This window comes from Xiphias gladius, chromosome 17 (assembly GCF_016859285.1).
Source record: "Xiphias gladius isolate SHS-SW01 ecotype Sanya breed wild chromosome 17, ASM1685928v1, whole genome shotgun sequence".
Taxonomy (NCBI): domain Eukaryota; kingdom Metazoa; phylum Chordata; class Actinopteri; order Istiophoriformes; family Xiphiidae; genus Xiphias; species Xiphias gladius.
In genome coordinates this window covers 14,565,789-14,586,422 of record NC_053416.1, presented here as the reverse complement: position 1 = coordinate 14,586,422, position 20,634 = coordinate 14,565,789, and the positions used below count along the sequence as shown (strand labels likewise).

Here is a 20,634-nt window from a genome sequence, read left to right as displayed (position 1 = left end):
ATTATGAAATGTTTTATGTTGTGTTTAAGTAATTTTTCAAAAATAACAGTAAACATCCTGCTAAACCTAAGTGTCAGTGGTCTTCTCTGGGCAGTTGAAAAAGCGGTGTGGCAAAATAATCCCAACTCAAAGATCCACTTGCTAACTTTTTGTGGACCATTCAACTCCGGAAGGTTCAAGTCCATGGTCGTCTTTCAGCGAGTGGGACTGGCTCAGCTGTCCTCATGTAATAAGAGGATGGAACTAAGGTCCTGTGATAAAACGTGGTCATATCGGTAGTGCCATTAGCAAAATGTACTTAAAGTATCAACATTTGAAGTAGTCATTATACAACAGAACGGTCCCTGTCAGTGTTATATCATGACATAACTTTTTGAACTGTTGAACAGTTTAATGTTTGCTCATCACGCTTTATCAGATGAACAACCTGATCATATGTTTCGTATATAAAACCTTAATCTGCAAAGTAACTAACTACAGCTGTCAGATGAATGTAGTGGAGTAGAAGTATAAAGTAGCAACAAATGAAAAATCTCAAGTTAAGTACCAATACTTAAAAACTGTGGTTATGTAAAGTACATCCCACAACCCCTCAGATTTATCTTGTGATCCTTTGCATGGGCCAGACCTCTAGGTCGGACTGAACTATCTGAAGTAGTTCAAATTTGCTCATCACTGAGCAGCTCCATCAGTAACAAATGCAGCATGCTTAACTGACGCATCAGTATTAACAAGCCATTATGTCATATAAAACAATATCTCACTGAAGGGGGCTTTTGATATTTTAAGTATATTTTGCTGAGAAGAATTATGTTCTTTTCCTTAGGTGGGATTTTGAATGCAGCTCTTTTACCTGTAATAGACTAGTTTTACATTGCTGTACAGGTACTTTTACTTAAGCAAATGATCTTAGTACTTTCCCCACCACTGGTTACACTCTACTACTGTATTTTGTTTATGAAAAATTTAGTGGAAGAGGTTTTGATGAATTTCTCTTCGTTTTTACACAAACTCCAGCCCGGCAAGGGGCGCTGATGCAGCAACGCCCTAAGATCCAAAGATGAAGAAGAAGAAGTAATGTCAGAAGAGCAGCATGATGGGATATGAGAGTCCTCCGGCGGCGCGCTGCCGCCATGTCACCTAGAGAGAAACATTTAGCGCTTCTCTCTGCTTTAGGCGTAGTTAGTTTTGCTCTTTATTATATTCCTACTTTTCTTTACGCGACTTTAATTCTTGCAATTTGTTGTAGTGTGTGTTACTATCACAGCGGAGAACCGCTTCCCGCCAGGTTAGGCCTGAATCCGCGGGCTGGACTGAACGTCCCAACCGCGCTGAGGCGCTGGTTGTTCGGTTGGGGGGTGACCGGCGTGTCGGTGGCCGCACGGGGGAGAACGAAGAATAGCAGCAACAGAACCGAGCTGCGAGAATCAGAGGGACACTTCAGACAAAGGCTCGGCGAAACTGGGGTTTTTCGGAGGGAAGTCTTGGCAAGTGACTCGTTTCTTTTCAGCCCTCGGGATTTCCTCATGGGGAGTTATATCGTGAAACCCGAAAGTCCAGTCGCTGACCCTGGGAGGCCGAGGGCAGGGAGAAACCCCCGAGAACAGCTGCGGGAAAAGCTTTCCAGACCCAACCATGCTGTCTATACCCCAAACAGGAGGCTGTCATTTGCTGGGTATGTTTATAATCAAATCATGCTATAACAACGTGAGCCGGCAGAGTCCGTTAGGAGGCGGTAACGTCAGAGTCGGTGGCATCCAGAGGATAAAAGTCGAGCTTCTTGGCGGGTTTTAATTATTAACTCGTTAAACTTAGAGGTATTTTATCGGTACGCTCAAACAAGCAAAACTATAGTTGGTAGCTGGATACTGATGCATGTATTTGCAAATTCAAATAATTCACCATTATTGCAAAGTAATTCATAATACACCGTAGTAGAAGTATGATGTATCATACTTGTGGTTTTTTTTAAAAAAAACCCACTTACAGTAACTTTACTGTAATTTATGTAGAGATACATTAAAAAAAAAAACATTATTGTTAAATTGTGAACTTTTATAACTTGGCTTATAGTTTATATGACAGACCTAAGAATTGGAAAACATCAACATGCCTCATATATAATGTTTTGCTTTGGTTTACTGGCAACATTGTAACAGATAGATTGAATACATTGTTAATACCAAAGGGAAATTGCAGTGCTGCAGCAGCCACTTCGCGTAAATCGCCAAAACAATGCAATTAAAGGCTTGATTGTATACGATAACTAATTAGACTAAACAAAGAACAAAAGTGAAATAATAAATGATAGAAGAAACATGGACTAAAGATAGATTTATAGCTATACATGCACTGAATCTACACTGTACAATGGTGGTAATATTATATTCTATAATACACTGTACATTAGTGCAAGTTAGGTGGTTAGTAAGAGCTGCAAAAACCTTTATAAAGATCAGTATAAATTGGTAGATAACAGATTAAATACAAAAATCAGGGTGAGCAGTCTGTTCTGTTACGAGGAGAAACTGTTCTGTCAGAAGAGTCCCCTCTTCCAACACAAAGGACAATCATTGTATAACATAAGTAATATATTTATAAAATACAGCTTACCAGACTTTTACAGGGATAGAATGATAAAGCCATGGACTTATTTCCACGTTGTCCATGGTGTTTACATAGTGCAAATGTTTTTCAAGACAGAAGCAGTTATTCAGTGTTTGATATTAAAAAATTTTGGAAATTTGGGAACTAAAAAAAAGGAAAATTAAACACATGATCAACTTTTTCAGGAGGCAGACATTATAATAAAGTATCATAGACTACCAAAAAAAAGAAATCCATCATCACAAATATATACAACTAACTACAGTCAGTGATGTATATTTTCTGTTACCCAAAACAGGTAACACATATCTGCTGTCGCATCATATTGTTTTTTTTTTCCCCTGCAGGGAGCCACTGGGCACAGTGGGCAGGTTCACCATCACCCCCCAGCGTCACTACCCCCTGCAGCAGCCAGGTGTCTCATCAGTGGGAGTCCTACCTCCTGTCAAGTGGGATGGCTTCAGGAAGAAAAACATCCTCAGCCCCCGTAACTCCCCGGCTGCCCTCAGTCCTGTTACTGTGAAGATCGCCAGGCCCAACCACAGCACCCCCAGGTCTCTACATTCATGCAAACTCATAGTCTGCAATCAAAGCAGTGTTTTTATAATTTCGTCAATTATCTAGGAATAAACCACATACCATGTACATTACGTTATTGTGTACCATTCTCAAAGTTAGGTAATCAGTTTGAGTCAGATAATCCATCGTGGGAGTCATCATCCATCACTGAATTATTGTCAGAGTTGTATTATTGTTGTGAGGTAAGGCAGTGGAGACTTTCCGAAATCGACCTGCACATGTAACTGTTTCAGGTTTGCAACTGGAGCTGAAACAGAATCTTTGGAGTCATGTATTAAGCAAAAATACCAAATATTTCTTGTTCCAGGTTCTCAAATGTGAGGATTTGCTTCAATACCTTTGGGTTTCTGACTGTTGGTGGCACAGAGAGAGCAATTTGGTGTCTGGGAAATTGTGACGGGCATTTTCACAATTTTCTGACACTTTATTGACTAAAAGATTCATTGATTCATCAATAAAACAATTAATAAATTAGTCCATAATGAAAAAACGGATTATTTGCTGGCCTATTTGCAACAGTAAAATAAGTTTAACAACATTAAAGGGAGTCATGATGGTCACCGAAATGGATTACCTCCAAAACGACCATTCCTTATCAATTTAACACTACCCAAATGCAGAGTTTACCTTGACAAATGCAGAGTTTACCTTGTAAATTGTGATGTGAGTTTAAAAAAAAGTTTACAGATAACTTACAGAGAGTATAACATGTCCTAGACATAAAAAGGAGAAATATTTGTCATCTACATTTCCCACAGAAGTGTATCCTTGTCCACACTGTAGTCACCCATAATATCCTGTCTTTAAGCTGTTTATGTTGAGTATTGATGGTGTCATCCAAATTTTGATACAACCCTGTGATTGTTGATGCCTTGGATAGTGGCTGTGTCTTATTGGACTGCATTATAGTTCTGCGTTTCAAATATTTTATCATAAGTCCAGTTGTTAGTAAAACCCTGATTTGCTGCTTTGCTGTTTGAATGTTAACACTGACCAGAGCTACAATGTCTCCTGTTTTATTTTTAGTTTGGACCATCTGACCTGTGCAGGGCTCCCTAGGGCCCCTGCAGATCCCTGCTCCAGAGACAGTGTCCTCAGGGTGTTGAAGGAAAGCCGCAAGAGAGAAGTGGAGGATGAGGACAGGAGCTTCACAACTGAGCAGAAGAGCAAAAGAAGGTACCAGGCTGAAACGGTGTCTGAAAGGCAACACAAAAACACTTTACATTTGCCTTCGCTGTTCACTTGTAGAGGTCATACAGGTCTGATTGCTCCATTTATTCTTATTCAAAAGACATAATGTCACCTTGGACGTGTTGTGGCAAGAAGGTTTGGACAGGATTTAGATGGCCTCTCTTCATCCCTATTTCCACCTGTTGTTGGCATGCAACCTGTTTTTAGATGAGGACACATTAATGCAGAATTAAATGCGCACATAGCAATGTAGGCTCAGCCAGACCACATCTAGAGGTGGTCCACCAAAAAGTAGCCTATGGATGTCTTCAGTTGTCTCTGTCTGTCTAATGATGCTTGCCTTGAACATTGTGTCCTTGTCTCCCTCGGGATTATCACTCATGGCTTCCCTCGACCTGGGATAGCATAACCAGATGCGGATTGTCTGTTAATACAAGGTGGAACTGAGGTCTTAATGTGAAGCATGAACACAGTAGTGAAGCTCGAATGTAGTTTTCAGCTAACATCAATACTGAAAGTTAGGGAGAACATAACAAATAGTACTGAAAGACCATACACAGCAAACATCAAAAATAGACTGGGGTTTATACATTTACAGTGGGGTTTATAAATATGTATATTGATTCATATAAAAATGCTTGGATGTTGAAAGATTTGTTATTTTGTTTTTTTTAATTTCATGTTATTTCCCAAGGCGTAACGACAGCGGTGGAAGTGCACACTCTGCTTTTGAGCCTCTTTTGCCCAATGGGACACTGTCACAGTTGGTCCCTAAGTGAGTTCTATGTTCAGGTCTTGTCTTTCAGTTTAACTGACTGCTACTGAATAGCCCATAGCACTATATGAAGTATAGCGTGGCTCCCTAAATGTAGGTAGAAATGCTTTCCCTTCCTTCCTCCAGGCCAGGAAGCCTAAAAAGAGGGATGACGTCACTGGCAGAGGACTCCATCATGAAGAGATCTCGCACCTCATCCATCAGCTCTAGCAGTGGGGTCCATGCCCCTAGAGGAACCCCAGGCACCAGGAGAAACCCTATCCAAAGCTCCTACAGCTCTTCACTAGGCCTCAGCCAGGTAACACTTACCTGCTGCATTACAGTGCACATGGCCCTGCAGAGAGAGAGTCGAGTTGTTGAGCTTTATGTCAATGGTTGCCTTCACAGTGGAAGAAACCATCAGCACCCAGCTCCCCTCTGTCTAGCCCTGGATCGTCTCGCTCTCAGACTCCAGAGGGAGCCTCCAAAAGACCCAGGTACGTTTCTGCTGATTTCCTGCTGAGTCCAGTTGTCCTCATTTAATTTAATATTACATTTTTTAACTTGCGATTTCATCACCAGAGAGGACGACGGGCAGTCTCCCAGCTCAGCATCCTCGGTGAGATCAGACCAGACAGCCTCTGACAAGGCACCCGTTATATGTAAGTTGTGTATAGAAGTCATCGCAGAGATAAAGACACCACAAGTTGTTATTTAGTTGGATTAAAATTGAGGTTGAAGGATTTAGATTTATCGTTTTTTTTTTTTTTTTTGGTGATGATGTTGCAGCCAAAGTGACTCCAGTTCCCAAGGTTCCCGTCACTACTTCAGCAGACTCTACTGGTAGTGGTGGAAAGAGAAAAAGGAAGATCCAGCTGGTGTCCAGCCACCGGGACGATCACATTTCTCTGGTAAGGAGTCCTACATTCTAAGCAGCACGTTCCCAGAAACCCTTGTTTATATAGTCATGTGTTAGAGTGACCTAAATATCTCTGTTTCACTCTCTGTGCTCGTTGATTGGCAGCCCCCGCCTCCAGAGCTTGGCTACGCCATCACTGTGAAAGACCTAGATGAAGAGAAAAAGGCTGCCATCAGCAAGATCCAGAAAGTCTTGGAGACGCCTGGTGAGTAGAAGCAGCCACAGGAATAAAACATTTAGCTTTTTTTTGTTTTTTGTTTTTTGTTTAACTTCTGCATTTTTTTGGTTCATGCTGCACCGTTACCCTCCATTAACACATACAGACTCAAATGCTGGAGTAGTGACAGGGGTGCCATTCATTGTTAACTGAACCTTGAAATACTATCCTGCCAACGCTCCCTGCAACTATTAGGCCTGACCAGTCTTGCATGGCTGTTGACTGGATAATTCCCCAGCCTGACCTCTTACCCTCCTGTTAATTTGTGCTTGTTTAGCTCCAGAGCCAGAGAAGTCTATCTCTCCCCCAGCCACCACTTCCACCCAGCCTGCCTCCTCTATCAGCTCTACCACCACCACCACCCTGAGCAGCCTTCTGGCAGCTCCTCTGCCTACAGCCTCCAGCTCTGCCATTCCAGTCATCAACCTGGATCCCATCCCAGGCAGCAGTGTCAGCACGGCACCTGCAGCCTCCAACCCACTGCTAAAGGCTCTGAAGATGAAGACCAGCACTCCTGCTAGCTCCACATCCGCTGCCAGCACAACCACAGGTACAGTGATTGAACTGAAGGTGTTTCCAAGGGAAGTTCTGAAGTCATCTTTGCAAGGTTAACAACCTTTACAAAGTTGTCTTGTATTAGATGTGACCTTGTTTGTTTTTGTTTGTTTTTTTCTTTATCTAGCATTCATATACAGAAAATGTGCTGTAACAGATGTCGCGAATATAAGTATGAGATCAAATAAGCAGTAGGCTTATATTTTGCAGTACTTCAGAATAATGACTAAGATGATTAAGCCTTTTTCACAATCCACTGATATTAATTTTTGAAACTACGAGAATGTTAACTGCAGCTAACAGTGAACTGCGTCCTCTCTTGAAGTGAATAATTTATTTAAAAAAAGTGGTAATACTACAAAATGTACAGCCTGTAAATTGTATTTTAAAAAATAAAATCTCACATAAGTTTTTGTACGAAGCATCTCTCATGATCTGATATTCTCCTAGTTTTTGATTTAATAAAAATCATAAAAGAGAAGAATAATAAGGTTATTTTCATTTGTCCTTTTATTCTTTTTTCTTTTTTTTATTATTTTCAAGTTAGGGTTTACTTTTTAATTATCTTATATCCAGAGCATCTCATATCTCATGCTTTGTATGGATTATTCCCATATGTTTTTTCCCTCCATAATTGTTGTTGTTGTATCTGCAGTGTCTGCATCAACCACGCCAGTGCAACACAGTGGCTTTAACCTAAAGGCAGTGACTGCAGTGGATGTCCCACAGCTCCCCCCTGCCTCCCAGTCTCAGTCCTCAACTGCTGTTGTGGAGCAGCCATCTGCCTTTACTCAGGTCCTGGGTCAGGTCTTCAAGGCTTCCAGCAGCACCCCACCTGTGGCAGTAGCAGGCCTGTTTGGACCGGCCAGCCAGATCAGCACCCCCTCTGCTTCTACAGCCTCAAACCCAGTCACTGCTACTACTGCCCCACCCAGCAGCTCCGAGTCACTCAGTAACACAAACCCTCTGCTGGCTTCAGGGTTCAAGCCCATCTTTGCTGTCACCACCACCACCTCCTCAGCTACATCTGCTCCAGAGAGCAAACCTCCTGTCCAAAATTTCAAGCCCATCTTTGGCGGTGCTCCTACAGGTGTTGGCTTTGGACAGCCTCCATCCCTCACAACTAACAACCCAGCCTCTACAGTTTCTTCAAGTACTACATCCTCAATATTTGGTGGATCAGCGAGCAGCACCACAGCTGCTTCATCTGTTTTTCCTGGCATGACCAACACCCCCACCGGAACAGCCTTAACTGGCTCCATCAACACCACACAGCCTGTAGCCCAGCCAGTTGTGAAATCCCTTTTTGGAAACTTGTCCACACCATCCACAACAAGTACCAGCTCAGCCACAGCACAGGCCCCTATTACAGGGAGCACATTTAAGTTTGGAACTGTTACCACCACTACTGCAGCTGTAGCTGCCCCAGCTACTGCTAGCACAACCTCCAGCAATGGCACCTTTAAATTTGGTGTCACACAGCCGGACCCTCAAGCTGCCAACCAGAAGGTATTCGCCTTTGGCCAGCCAGCACCCAGCCAGAATGCAACCACTGCTTCATTTGGAGGTTTTGCCATGGCCAACACTGCCTCCACCACTGCTGCCTCCACCACCCAGTCCTCTTTCACCTTTGGAAAGTCATCATTTGAAGCACCAGCATTGCAATCAACCTTTGGCTCCTCAGCAGCACCGCCAAAACCGTTCACCTTTGGAAGTAGTGCAGCATCATCCACACCTGCTTCTAACCCCGCCCCGGCTCCTTTCACTTTTGGGGCAGCTACTGCTACCACAGCAACCACATTTGGGACCCCAGCTAAACCAGCATTTGGAGCCAGTTCCACTGGTTTTGCTTTTGGTGGCTCCACCGCTCCCCCAGCTGCACCCTCAGCTGCACCGAGCTTCGGTGCAGCAACCCAGACTCAGAGCTCCTCCTCAGCTACTTTCACATTTGGTAGTGGTGCTCCTCAGCCGGCTCCCTCCGGCCCTGCTCAGCCAACACCTGGAGGATTTAACTTTGGTGCTGGTATGTCATGCCCCCAGTTTGGAACACCAGTCTCCAATAATCCTGCACCGCATATGGGAAGCTTCAACTTTGGGGCTACTGCTACTGACAAACCAGCTTTTGGTAAGGAAAAAATAACAGCTTATGTTTTGCTTTTTTATATTTTAAATCCAGGTACAGAGGGGTTCTACAGTGAGATTTTTTTTTTTTTCTTTTCATAAACATCCTCTTGATTAGACAGATATTTTGATGGTGCTTCAAGAACTGGTCTACATTTGTTTCTGTCCCAGTATAATTCAGTGGTCTAGCCCTTGTTGTTTGTTTGGTTTAACTAAGTTATATGCTGCTTTCGCCACAGGGACGTCTACCCCATCCTTCGGCCAGAGTGCTGCTGCAGCTCCAGTTCCCTTTGGAAGTCCTGGAACTCCAGTCCAAGGGTTCAATACTGTTCCTTTTGGTAGGCCTTTAATGCTGTTTCTTGATCGGGGTGGCGATACTTGTGCCCAGCTGAGCCCTTAGCAACCACAACTGTTCAATCCGTTTTGCGAGTGTTTTTCCTCAGTACCGCAAAGCAAGATTAAAGATGTTGATGAGTATTAGTAGCAGTTAGATTAAGAGCTGCAGGCTCTTAACAAGTGCTATTTCTTCCTGCAATATTAAAAACTGATCCATTGACCGTATGGCTCAGAATGTATCAATATCTTATTATGTGGACCACTTTTTATTGAAGAAGAGCACCACTAACAAAGTTCTGCTAACAAACACATTACATTTCCTATAACGTCTTTACATTCAAAACTTCCCACTGGTTTCGCTGCTGGAAATGTGAAGCTGCAGCACCTGGACTGTTTGCATCAACAGTAACTTAACACAGCTCCAGTACAGCTGTAAACATTAATATGACAATGATGCCAAATAGGACGTAGGAGTGCAACTGAACTCCAAACCACAGAACTACTGAAGTACTGAGAGCTGAACAAGAAAAACTTTTTAAAAACAAAGCTTTCTATCTAGCTACCAGCAAGACCACATCTGCGTGTAATGCAAGACACAGCTTAGTGTTAGGGAATGACACTGTCACAGGTTTGCAGCGGTCAGCAGCATGGACCTCTCGCAGAGCCCTCAATATTTAGTCAAAACATGAAAGCCTGACAGTCTACAAAGTCTTAGCCTTATCTTCAAATTACCTTTCACTGCAGTCAAAATGGGGAGAAGAGTGATCTGTAGAAAGGAGAGCAGAGCAGAGTAGTGAGGTGCTCACCCTGTTATTTAACCCCTGTTTTTGCGAACTCTGATAGTCTGGTGTTACTGAACGCTAGAAGCGTTGGCTAAACCGCTACCAAAATAGACAAGACTGGTATCACTTACTGTTTTGTCATCCAGTATGATCACCACTGTGGTTTCAGGAGCCATGCGGTAGAGACAATCTGCAAAGACTCGTGCATCCCAAAATTTATGACCACATGGCCTGTACGAATAGAAATCAATTATGACTATTTTGGAGTCCAAAAAAATCCAAAATTTAACTAAATAAAAAGAGGAAAATCCCTTAGAAAATCCGGGTGCAGCTCTAGTTAAAGTAGTCAGCTAAAAACATTTATGTGAAAATGTCAGAAGTAGAGAGACTACAAAGAAATGTTAATGTTGCTGCTTAGAAATGACATGTCCTAACATGCCCCGTGTTTTTTTTTTTTTTTTTAAATCAGGGTCTCCAGCGACTCCTTCCTTCTCTATCGGAGCCGGATCAAAGCCATCGGGAGCACGCCAGAGGCTGCAGGCGCGGAGGCAACACAACAGGAAGAAGTAGCCTGCTAAATGTTTCCAACACCGCTTTCAGAGGACTTCGGCTGTTGCTGCTATGGCTAATCCGGCTAACATTGCTCTGTTCTAAGCCCAACATCCCCCAACCAGGCCGCCACCATGCCCTCTGCTTCCTTCCCCTCCTCCATTGGGTTGTGCTGGCCCAAAACATTGTTTGCAGAGGAGTTAAAAAGAGCACACCAGCTTGCTGAGTTCATGCTGCCTGGATGATGACATGACCCAGTGAGGGAACGTAGCAGTGAGGAGACAGAATCCAGAACAGTGTACAATACTTGAAGGGAGAGAAAAGACAATTGAATAGTTTGATTTTGAACAAAAGCATATCCAAAGTTCTTTTTCCTTTTACAAAATGTGGACACTCCCATTGGTTCGTCTTAAGGAGAAAGCTGAGTCAGACAAAGACATGGAGCCTTGGCTCAAACATTTATTTTTTTACGTGAAGCGCTCACTGGTTTGTATGTTACCGAATATTTGAGTACATTCTCTGAATGAGTCTGAGTAGGGTGAAATGCACAGTTGATTCAGATAAGGTACACAATGCTGCAGTGTAAATGTAAAGTTATGAGTCGTTTGCATTTTAAATTATTTTTTTAATTGGCTCTCTGACCCTGTAAATGAATGATGTGTTTCTGCACTTAAGGGCAATATAGTAAATGTCTTAATGTAGTTAGTGAAGACCCTTGTGTTCTTGTTTCATACTCTTTGTCATTGCAAGCATTCCCAGAGTCCTCCTGTGGACAGCCTTTTTTGATAGTGATTGCCAACACTGATGTGATTAGTCGGTCAGTATGTGATTAGGATGACTACTCTTGACTTGACTTGTGTCAAACCAAAGCCAATTCTTCAACTCCATGCCTGTGAAAGGAATCTGTGATCTTTATCTAATCTTTAAATCCTGAGACGTGTTTGTTTGTGCCAGACTACCTCTCTTTACTCCCAGGCACTGAATCCTTGTTAGTTCACTGAAAAATAACTAATCTGACAGTATCGACTAGATCAATAAGATTTTACTTTCAGCTAGTGTTAATACAGTTGAACCTTAATAAATACAGTGAGTTTTTGTTTAACATCTGCACAGCAACACAATCTCCCCACTTCTGAAATATGACTTATATCAGACCACACCACAATGTAACATCACATTTACTAAAAATACAATCTGTCGAATTGTAAACCCTTACCTGCCAGATACTCGCACTATGATGCAGGGATTTTTGTTGTCTCTAATGTCACTTGCGCCATGAGGTGAGGAATTTTTTCCGGTAAACACGAGTGTAAACCAATTGATGTCAACAGTCAAAGTTATTTTATCGAAATTATTTTTGTTCTGGGTAATAATCACCTCTTGTGAAAAGTGAGCAGTATCTGATGCAGTTTTTGATTGTAAATTTTGAATGAATAAAAACTGAATTTTTGACATGGATGTTCCAACAAGAACACATTTAACCATTCAAGGTCCCATTCTTTTGCTTTCTGACTATGAGACCCAGCCATTGTAGTGACCATTAGCTGAGTTCAAGCTTTTCAATACTTTTGAACGAAGGGTTACCAAATAAACTGTTACCACTGTCACCGAATAAGCAATAGGCGCACACAGCATATGTTTCTTCTGTAGCTGTTTTGATGTAACCACCATATCCAGTTTTTTTTTGTTTTGTTTTGTTTTTTTTACAGTATATCTCAAAAGAAAAGGGTGAAAAAAGTTCAAACAGGCATCTGTAGAATAGGACAATAATTCATTACAATACAACTGAGAACACGGTGTTCCACGATCTTTTCACCCTTTCATCACTGTGAAAGTAGTTAATGTGGTTACACTACAAGCGATGTTAGGTTGGTTGTACCCAATGGAACTGCAGGACCCTTCTATATGGTTATCACAAGCTTGCTGTGAAAATTAAAACTTTCTTAAATATCTTAAAAAGCAGCTTTAATTTTTGTTAACCTTAGTTTTAGTGTTCAAATGACAAATTTCTATTTTAACAGCAAAGTAAATGCCATATGTTTTGGCTTCATTTGTCCTTTAATCAGAATTTTTTAGTTGAGTTTATTTCTTTTTGCTCACAATATCTAAAAATCTGGATAGATTACTTTTTTAATGTACAAACTTTGATTTTCTATATTTTATCATGTGCAAGTATTGGCAATTGTGAAAATTACAGAAACAATGATTTCTCAATAACTCAAGCCTGTTCTCATCTAAAATCATAATTTTATCAACGTTCTTTAATATCTGAAAATGAGTTCATGCATGGGATTCACCTTAAATACTCCATGATCCAGCTAACTGTCACTGAGCTGCACTTTTACAGGTTTGGTCTGAAAGATTTGTTGCTCTGGACAACAGTCCCAGCTGAATTTTAAACCAGTTCGAAAAACCACCAAATCCATACTCATGCCCAGGTGTAGCAGCTCCCGTCCAGTCCAGTAGGGGGCGGTAATCTCAGTTTCCCATAATGACGCCAAGAAAAAAGACGACGAAGATTTTGACGCATGCGCCGTGCCTCAGTAGTGTGGTACCCAAGTAGTGGCCCTTTAGCTGTGAGAAATACGTGGCAGCAAGCTTTCGATATGGAAGCATCTGCTCTGGTTGCCTTGACTTTGCTACTGGGCGCACTGGTTATTCTGGTCGCATTAGCAGTGGGAAGACGGAAGGAAGAAATAAGAGAGGAAACGGAGCAGGCTGCGGAGTTTGCCGGTAAGAGCTATCTAACTAGCTAATGTAACTGTAGCTAGCCTCTGAGGCGGTGAGTCACCGACTCATTCACGGTGGCTGTCCGACTGTCCGAATGACATGTCTCTTCGGGTGCAGTAATTCACAACCAATGTGGATAGATGATAGTAGTAGAAGTGTATCAGTGATATTTGTTACTCGTTCACATAGCAACACACACAGACTCATGAGAGACTGAATCAACTTTTGAGCTACTGACACCCGTCGTTGGCCAATCAGCAGATGTTACACTGACGGACCAATGGGATGACTGGTTTATGTCCAACCATTACCTATTAATTGCGTGTCCGTGGACAAACATTTTTTTTTTCAATTCCAAAATGTACAAGAGAAGGTTAAAAGAGAAGATTAACATATCAGTGCACCGTTTTGCAGTTTTACTCTTCATGTTTGGTAGAAATTTGAGACTTAAATAAATTAAAGGAAGGACGTTTGTTAAATCATTTGCATATGTAATATTCTGTGTGAACAGCAACATAATAAAAATTAATAAGCTCCAACAAGTCAGAATCCTGTTGTTTTTTTTGTTTTTTGTTTTTTAAAGATTACATCAAGACATGTAAATGTCTTGATGTATCTTTCCAAAATGTGCTTGTGTGTTCAAACTGAAAAAAACAAATGATCAATAGTTTATGTGGCAGGGGAACATAAAATACAAGGGTTCATCTCAGACCCACATTTTTGATGTACCTACTGGGTAAGTATTACCTAAAATCTTATCTTTACAGATTAGATTGTAAATGCATCTCCTATCATTCAAGTCAGTGTGGCAGACCTAAAAAGAGGGCAGTGTTGTAAGAGGTTTTAATACAAGAAGAGACAATACAATTCTGAATAAGATTCAGTAAGGCCTATGGAACTTAGTAGCCTTCACGCTGTATTTATAGATAGTCATTTTATTTCAAAAACCTGCTGTCAATATCCAGTAAGCCAGTTAAAACAAATGATATCAGTCTTATACCATTCAGCCTTATACAGTGATTTCCTATTAAAAGTGATAATCCTGTTGTCACAAAGAACTGTATCATGGGGAGAAAAGTTGCAAGAATAAAACATTATCCAGAAAAGAAGGAAAATCAAGGGGACTATGGGAGTGATTGGCAGTTCATAGTTACACTACACCAGTAATTGTATACCACCTACTTTTTCAAAAGTTTTGTCAGGTAAATACCATGAAGTTTGAGGTTTAAACAGATATTCTCTTTACTATTTTATCCTTAACAGCCTAATCAGAGATTAAAATATCATGGCCATTAGGCATGGACATTTTTATTTTCATCGTTTTTGACTTCTCTTTAGCTTCACAACACATCTATCACTGTTCATAGGGACATTTCCCCTAATACTCCTACACTGTAGTTGAAACCTAACTATTATACAAAAAGACACACATAAATGCAGTTGTGTAAAAGACTTAAATACTTTTTTATTTCACGTACTTAAAAAATAGAAAAACAAACTTAACAGTAATTCTGGCATCTGCAAAAGTTTTGGCACCGTACCAAGTCAGCACTTAGTAACCAGAAGCATTGCAAGCTGTGATATCTGCCTAAGGGAGCTTGCTAAGTACTCGCTTAGGAGGGTGCCCAAGGTTTTGTACTTGCCAGAAATACTGTTAGTTTCCCCCCGATTTTTAAGTTGAAATAAAAAGCAACAGTGCATTAATATTTGAAAGGCTTTTAACAACATTTAAATGTCTGTTGCTGCAGGGGTTGTACTTACTTCATTCCACTTCAAAAATCAACAAAATATGCAGTTTGCCAAGGGGTTCCCCAAACGTTTGCGTGACAGTGACAAATGCAGAAACCTAGACATCTTCATTAGTTTGAGTGGGCATGATGTGGCTATGATGTAGTATCATGAATGAATATGTTCTTCAGTACCTTTTGTTTGTCTTTCAGCTGAAGGCAGTGTTGTGAAGGGCGCTGCTTCCAAGAAACAGAAACAGGACAAGCAGCGCAGCCGTAAGGATAAAGCTTCACAGCACAGTTTCAGCCACCCGCTGTTGGCAGCCTCATTGAAGGTAAACTGGAACACACACTGACACTGTAAAACGCACACACTGTTGGAGCCCCTGAGTACAATGAGCACTGTTGTCCAGCGACATACAGTATCTCTCAACACCTCAGAGATCTAAAAGGGTCCTGTTTCTATTTAGTCCACTCTCATTGATATTAAAGGGGTGGACAAAATATTACAGACATCTCTCTAAAGCAGTTTGAACTAAAACAACATAACTTTGATCAAAATAGGATTCTTTACAGAGCTGTTGTATTAGCGTGCATTAGTTTTACCTAGATGGACTTAATAAACTGGCAACTGAGTGTTTTTCTGATCTGTTTTTAAAGATTCGCATCTTCAAAAAGAACAAACCACACATTACTTTAGGCTCCTTATCCAAAGCCACTCTTTGAGCTTGTGTGTGTTTGTGTGTACTTTTCAGGGCCACAGTGGGAATGTGACGTGCCTTGATTTCAGCAGTAATGGGAAGTACCTGGCGTCCTGTGCTGACGACCGCACCGTCCGCATCTGGAGCACCAAAGACTTCCTGGAGCGGGAACACAAGTGTCTGAGAGCCAATGTGGAGCTGGATCATGCTACACTGGTCCGCTTCAGCCCAGACTCTAGGTCCCTCCTTCTGTCTTACTAAACGTAGTCATTTATATAAAGCATCTCCATATCTATCCCCAGACGAACCTTAATAATCTGAACTATAAGCCTAAATTTAACCAAGATCCAAGTCTAACTTAAATAAACCAGGGCCCACAGCTTTAAGCAGCATTGAGATATTAAGTGAAGAATTACCTCACATGACTAAATTTGTTAGCTACTGCACTTCCTCAGCAGCCATCTCAGCTAAAGCCACAGCTAACGTTGACTTTTGTTATTCATTATTCAGATGATTATTTCTCTCATCAGTCAATTGTTTTGTAGCTGTATGATGCTATGATGTGAGATTTTTGGTCCTGATTCCCAGTCAGTGTCAAGTCTGACTAGATCTTTACAGTCTTAGGTCTCAGGCAATTCAAAGCTTACATAGTGTAAACAATACTATTCAATGTAGCCAGTGAACGCATAGCAATTTCAATTGCAACCATTATTTCACCTTGTATTTTTGAAGGATAGCTAGAAAAAACTAGTGGGAAAGACAGTGGGTGTGAAAGTTGTCCGTCACAATTTCTTGGAGCCAAAGTAGACATCTTCAAATTTCTCTGTTTGACCAACAGTGCAAACCCCAAAATATTTATATACCATAGCTGATTAATTTTCTTTCAGTCTAGTAATTGGCTGATTGTTCCAGCTAATCAAGGCCAAGTAAAGATTAGAGGTTCTTTACTGAAGTAAATCGGGTCTGCTTCATTGAAAGGAATTTAAATGACTTTACTTTCACTTTTACTTAGTTTTACATTCACCAAAAGTAAAGTCATGTATTTAATATAATTGCTCTGCAAATCAGTTCACTTGAATTTCTGTAATTTTCAAATGCAGATTTTGTTTGAATATGCACACCACATACCAGTAATATAGATAAGCAGAGCAGAATTCTGTGTTCGTCTCGCAAACAGACATTTCATAGGTTCATCTGGAGATAATTTTTGGGTAAAGGCACATGAAAATCCCACCTCTTCGTACACTGACTCTAACCTTTTCACTGCAGGGCTTTTATCACCTGGTTGGCCAATGGAGATGCCATTCGAATCTTCAAAATGATCAAGAAGGATGACGGCACTTTAAGCTTCAAAGCTAACGCTGAGGACTTCCCACAGAAACACAAAGCACCCATCCTCAACATTGGCATTGCCGAGACAGGTACAGAACACATGAAATGTCTTAAAGTCCTGTTTGAAAATAGGAGTTTTTTTTTTTTTTTAGTGTGGGTACATGGTTTGCTTAGATGAATCATATAGCTGACAACATTTTTTTTAAACATCAGTAAAGATTACAAAAGTCCTTGTACAAGTATTGATAGTAGTGGAACCCGGAGTTGTTCACCGTGTGAATGAAGCTGTACACAAGTAGTAGTATTTTTTTTTTTTTTTTTTTTTTTGGCAAATTCTGCCCTGGAAGTTTCTGGGCCATCAGAAAGTGCTACTCCTAGAGCATAACTCCTAGAGGAATAATATTTTGATGCTTGTTCCTTCGGATGAAGCACAGGTAATGTTCCTTAGTTTGGTTTCTGTTGAAAAGTTCCTGCACTGGAAATATGACAAAAAAAATAATACCCTTTTGCATATTCTTGTTTGCGTTTCTGCTGTATCTGAATGTCTTTGAAGATTATTGAAATGTGACAGCTTTGTTTGAGAAGCAATAACAAAGCAGCAGCAAAGACTCTTGTTTTGTTTTTTGTGATTTACTGCAACGTGTTTGATGGTTTATCATTTCTACTGTAGAAACAGCACTGAATCCTGAATCAATTGGCAAATAAAGTTACGTTGGATTCCTGTCCCTGCTTGCTCCCTTCTCTGTTGCTTGCTAGTCGAGAACTTAAATTTTTTTTTTAATTATTAGTAAACATTAGAAGATTTGTCCATCCCTCATTCGAATATTCAGTTTGTTTATATACGCCCAAGAAATCGGCTTACTCAGAGAAGCCAGGTTACACAGGTAATCAGAGAACATGTTACTGGACCTTGTTCCTGTAAATCCACTTATACATGCAGCAGGCAAGTGATCAGATTTCTTTCCCAGCCCCGACTTTATCTTGGAAACATTACAAACTTACTTTAACAGATTTTTGACTGTGTGTTAGGGGACTGACAGTATAGTGAGAGCGCAGCTTTTGCTCACGGCACGAATTTGTCTGAATTTTACAAATAGTTAAATGTTCAGCTGTGGAAACAGACTTTTTGTTGGACTTTGAATGCAGTCATTATGTACATGAGGATACATGTAGTAATCTTTCCTTTCATCCTCCTTGTACCTTGTATACATGCCTTTAAGAAATCGGGTCACAGTAACCTGGTTACTTAAGGGCATGTAAACGCACTGCATGACACCACTGCACCCAGTGCTTCCTTACTGTGTGGATGAAGCTGTGCAGAAGTTGTAGCAGCCTTCAGGCTTGTATTTGATGAGTCTGCGACAAGCAACAAAATGCCCTTGACTGATATCCTGTCTGCCCAACGCCAAAGGTGACTGTAGTTTCACACGAGTAGAATTACTGCTAAGAAAGAAAATGTCTTTAAAATCAGTTTGTGTGAAGAAAGGTGCGTTCAGTCTCCTTAGATTAGATTTCACAGGTCTTGTAGTTTGTCACCAGTCTAAAATTCATGTAGTGCTAATCCCGTGTTTCCGCTCTGCAGGCAAGTTCATCATGAGCGCCTCCACCGACACCAGCATCCACATCTGGGATCTGAAAGGAGACATACTGGCCTCTATCAACACTAACCAGATGACCAATTCTTATGCTGCCATCTCTCCGTGTGGCAGGTCAGTCCCACCCCCTCCATCACTGCAAACCTTTCACTCGAAAGACCAAAAGGGAGCTCTCTCAGATTTATAGTACCTAGAAAACATACAGTATTCACCCCCCTTGTAAGTTATGTTTAATTGTCTTACAACATTGATTCAAAGTAGATTTAATGTGGCTTTTTTGACTCTGATCAACAGAAGAAGACTTTAAAAGTGAAAACAGATGTCTGCAAAGTGATACTTTGTGGAGCTGTAATTGTGTGTGCTCTTCGTCTCTGTGCTCAGGTTTGTGGCGTCATGTGGCTTCACCCCTGACGTGAAGGTGTGGGAGGTTTGCTTTGGGAAGGGAGGAGAATTCAGAGAGGTGACGCGAGCTTTTGACCTGAAGGGCCACTCTGCAGGAGTTCACTCATTCGCCTTTTCCAATAACTCTCACAGGTAACAAAGGCTTTTCTGACTACAAAGGAATTTAAAGGAATAGTTTGGCATTTTGGGAAATGCGTTTAATTTGCTTTCTTGATGAGAGTTAGATGAGAAGATTGATACCACTAAATAAAAAGAGAGATTCAGCAGCCGATGAACTTTGCTTAGCATTAAGTCTTGAAACAAGGAAACTGTTAGCCTGTCTCTGTCCAATGTAGAAAATTACATCTACCAGCACCTTAAGCCTCATAACTGACATACAAAAACCAAAGTGTAAAGACAATATGTTGTGGTTTTACCAGGGGTTAGGTGGAGTTCCTAGTGGTTTCCTGGCAACCTGAAGATAATCACAGGACTCTAGAAAGTTGCTACCCTCTGCCAAGAAATAGTCCAGCACCTAACTCCCGTAAAACCACGGAATTAAACAAATGAGCTATAACATATTAATTAGTGAGCTTCCGAAGTGCTGACAGACCTATTGTTTGATAGATTTGCTGTCCGGCATCTGTTGTTTATAATATGCAGCTATTACTGCTGTGTAATTGTTTTCTTTTCTTTGCTTTTTTTTTTTTTTTTTTTTTAATATCAGAATGGTGACCGTCTCCAAAGACGGTACATGGAAGCTGTGGAACACAGATGTGGAGTACAAAAAGCAGCAAGATCCCTACCTCCTGAAGACAGTCCCCTGTGCGTCATCTGAAGGTAGCCTGGTGACCTTGTCTCCTGACGGCCGGGTGGTGGCCATCAGTGACGGCTGTAACGTTGCTTTGTACAACGCTGCCAGCGGCCAGCTGGAGGAGGAAATGCACGGCGTCCACAGCGAGGAGATCAACGACCTCAGATTTGACATTAGCGGGCGCTTCTTGGTGTGCAGCGGCGACAAGGCCATCCGAGTGTTTCACAACGCCCCGGGCTACCGGGCAGCCATCAGAGACATGCAGGACATGCTGAAGAAAGCCCAGAATGAAGCCATGAAGCAGAGACTGCAGCAGCAGATAAAGGAGGCTCAGAGTGCCCTGGACACTGTGCTGGCTGGTCCTGTCGACTGAAGGAGCCCTAAGGAAACCACACTCTGATAGTGATCGTGTCAGACTCTTACTGCTGATCTTTTTTGCAACCTCAACTCTCCCTCTGCCATTAAATGATCCGGTCTGGGATAAATGGAATTTGCATGCAGTTTTAATAAAGAGTATCTTTTTATGGAAAAATAAATGGTACGAGTTCTGATCTTTTTCTTTACTGTTTAATGCACTGTAATGTTTTATGTATGATTTCTTATGTCTTCTGCAGCTTCAATTTAAAGTCCCCCTCCACTCAAAAATCTCACTTAAACCTCAGTCTGTGACATGCACGTACAAGATGATTTTGCGACATTACATTTAGTTTGACAGCCAGCCGTGGTCCAGTATGCACCTTATTA

At 41.3% G+C, this 20,634-nt stretch overlaps 2 protein-coding genes across 3 annotated transcripts; both read left to right on the top strand.

Annotated features, from left to right (window-relative positions):
* Positions 1–1,085: 1,085 nt before the first annotated feature.
* On the top strand, positions 1,086–12,094 carry pom121 (POM121 transmembrane nucleoporin). Of its 2 annotated transcripts, none has more exons than XM_040150102.1 (13): positions 1,086–1,675; positions 2,955–3,161; positions 4,213–4,362; positions 5,072–5,152; positions 5,279–5,450; positions 5,540–5,628; positions 5,714–5,793; positions 5,921–6,042; positions 6,156–6,255; positions 6,545–6,817; positions 7,478–8,947; positions 9,183–9,281; positions 10,531–12,094. In XM_040150102.1, the coding sequence occupies exons 1-13, from the start codon at positions 1,104–1,106 to the stop codon at positions 10,629–10,631; spliced, it is 3,516 nt and encodes a 1,171-aa protein (XP_040006036.1). In that variant the 5' UTR covers positions 1,086–1,103; the 3' UTR covers positions 10,632–12,094. The 2 variants fall into 2 exon arrangements, with proteins under 2 accessions (XP_040006036.1, XP_040006035.1); XM_040150101.1 differs by having other exon boundaries at positions 5,912–6,042.
* A 1,005-nt stretch (positions 12,095–13,099) lies between these two features.
* On the top strand, positions 13,100–20,426 carry tbl2 (transducin beta like 2). Its single transcript, XM_040150103.1, has 7 exons — positions 13,100–13,343; positions 15,281–15,402; positions 15,823–16,007; positions 17,038–17,189; positions 18,683–18,809; positions 19,077–19,229; positions 19,804–20,426. Exons 1-7 carry the CDS (start codon positions 13,139–13,141, stop codon positions 20,261–20,263), a joined length of 1,404 nt encoding a protein of 467 aa, XP_040006037.1. The 5' UTR covers positions 13,100–13,138; the 3' UTR covers positions 20,264–20,426.
* The last annotated feature ends 208 nt before the right edge of the window (positions 20,427–20,634 follow it).

Coding starts and splice junctions, on each gene's coding strand:
- tbl2 (XM_040150103.1), top strand. CDS start 13,139: ATGCGCCGTGCCTCAGTAGTGTGGTACCCAAGTAGTGGCCCTTTAGCT. Junction 17,190..18,682: donor CATTGGCATTGCCGAGACAG/GTACAGAACACA, acceptor TCCGCTCTGCAG/GCAAGTTCATCATGAGCGCC. Junction 19,230..19,803: donor TTTTCCAATAACTCTCACAG/GTAACAAAGGCT, acceptor TTTTAATATCAG/AATGGTGACCGTCTCCAAAG.
- pom121 (XM_040150101.1), top strand. CDS start 1,104: ATGAGAGTCCTCCGGCGGCGCGCTGCCGCCATGTCACCTAGAGAGAAA. Junction 3,162..4,212: donor CCCAACCACAGCACCCCCAG/GTCTCTACATTC, acceptor TTTTATTTTTAG/TTTGGACCATCTGACCTGTG. Junction 8,948..9,182: donor TACTGACAAACCAGCTTTTG/GTAAGGAAAAAA, acceptor CTTTCGCCACAG/GGACGTCTACCCCATCCTTC.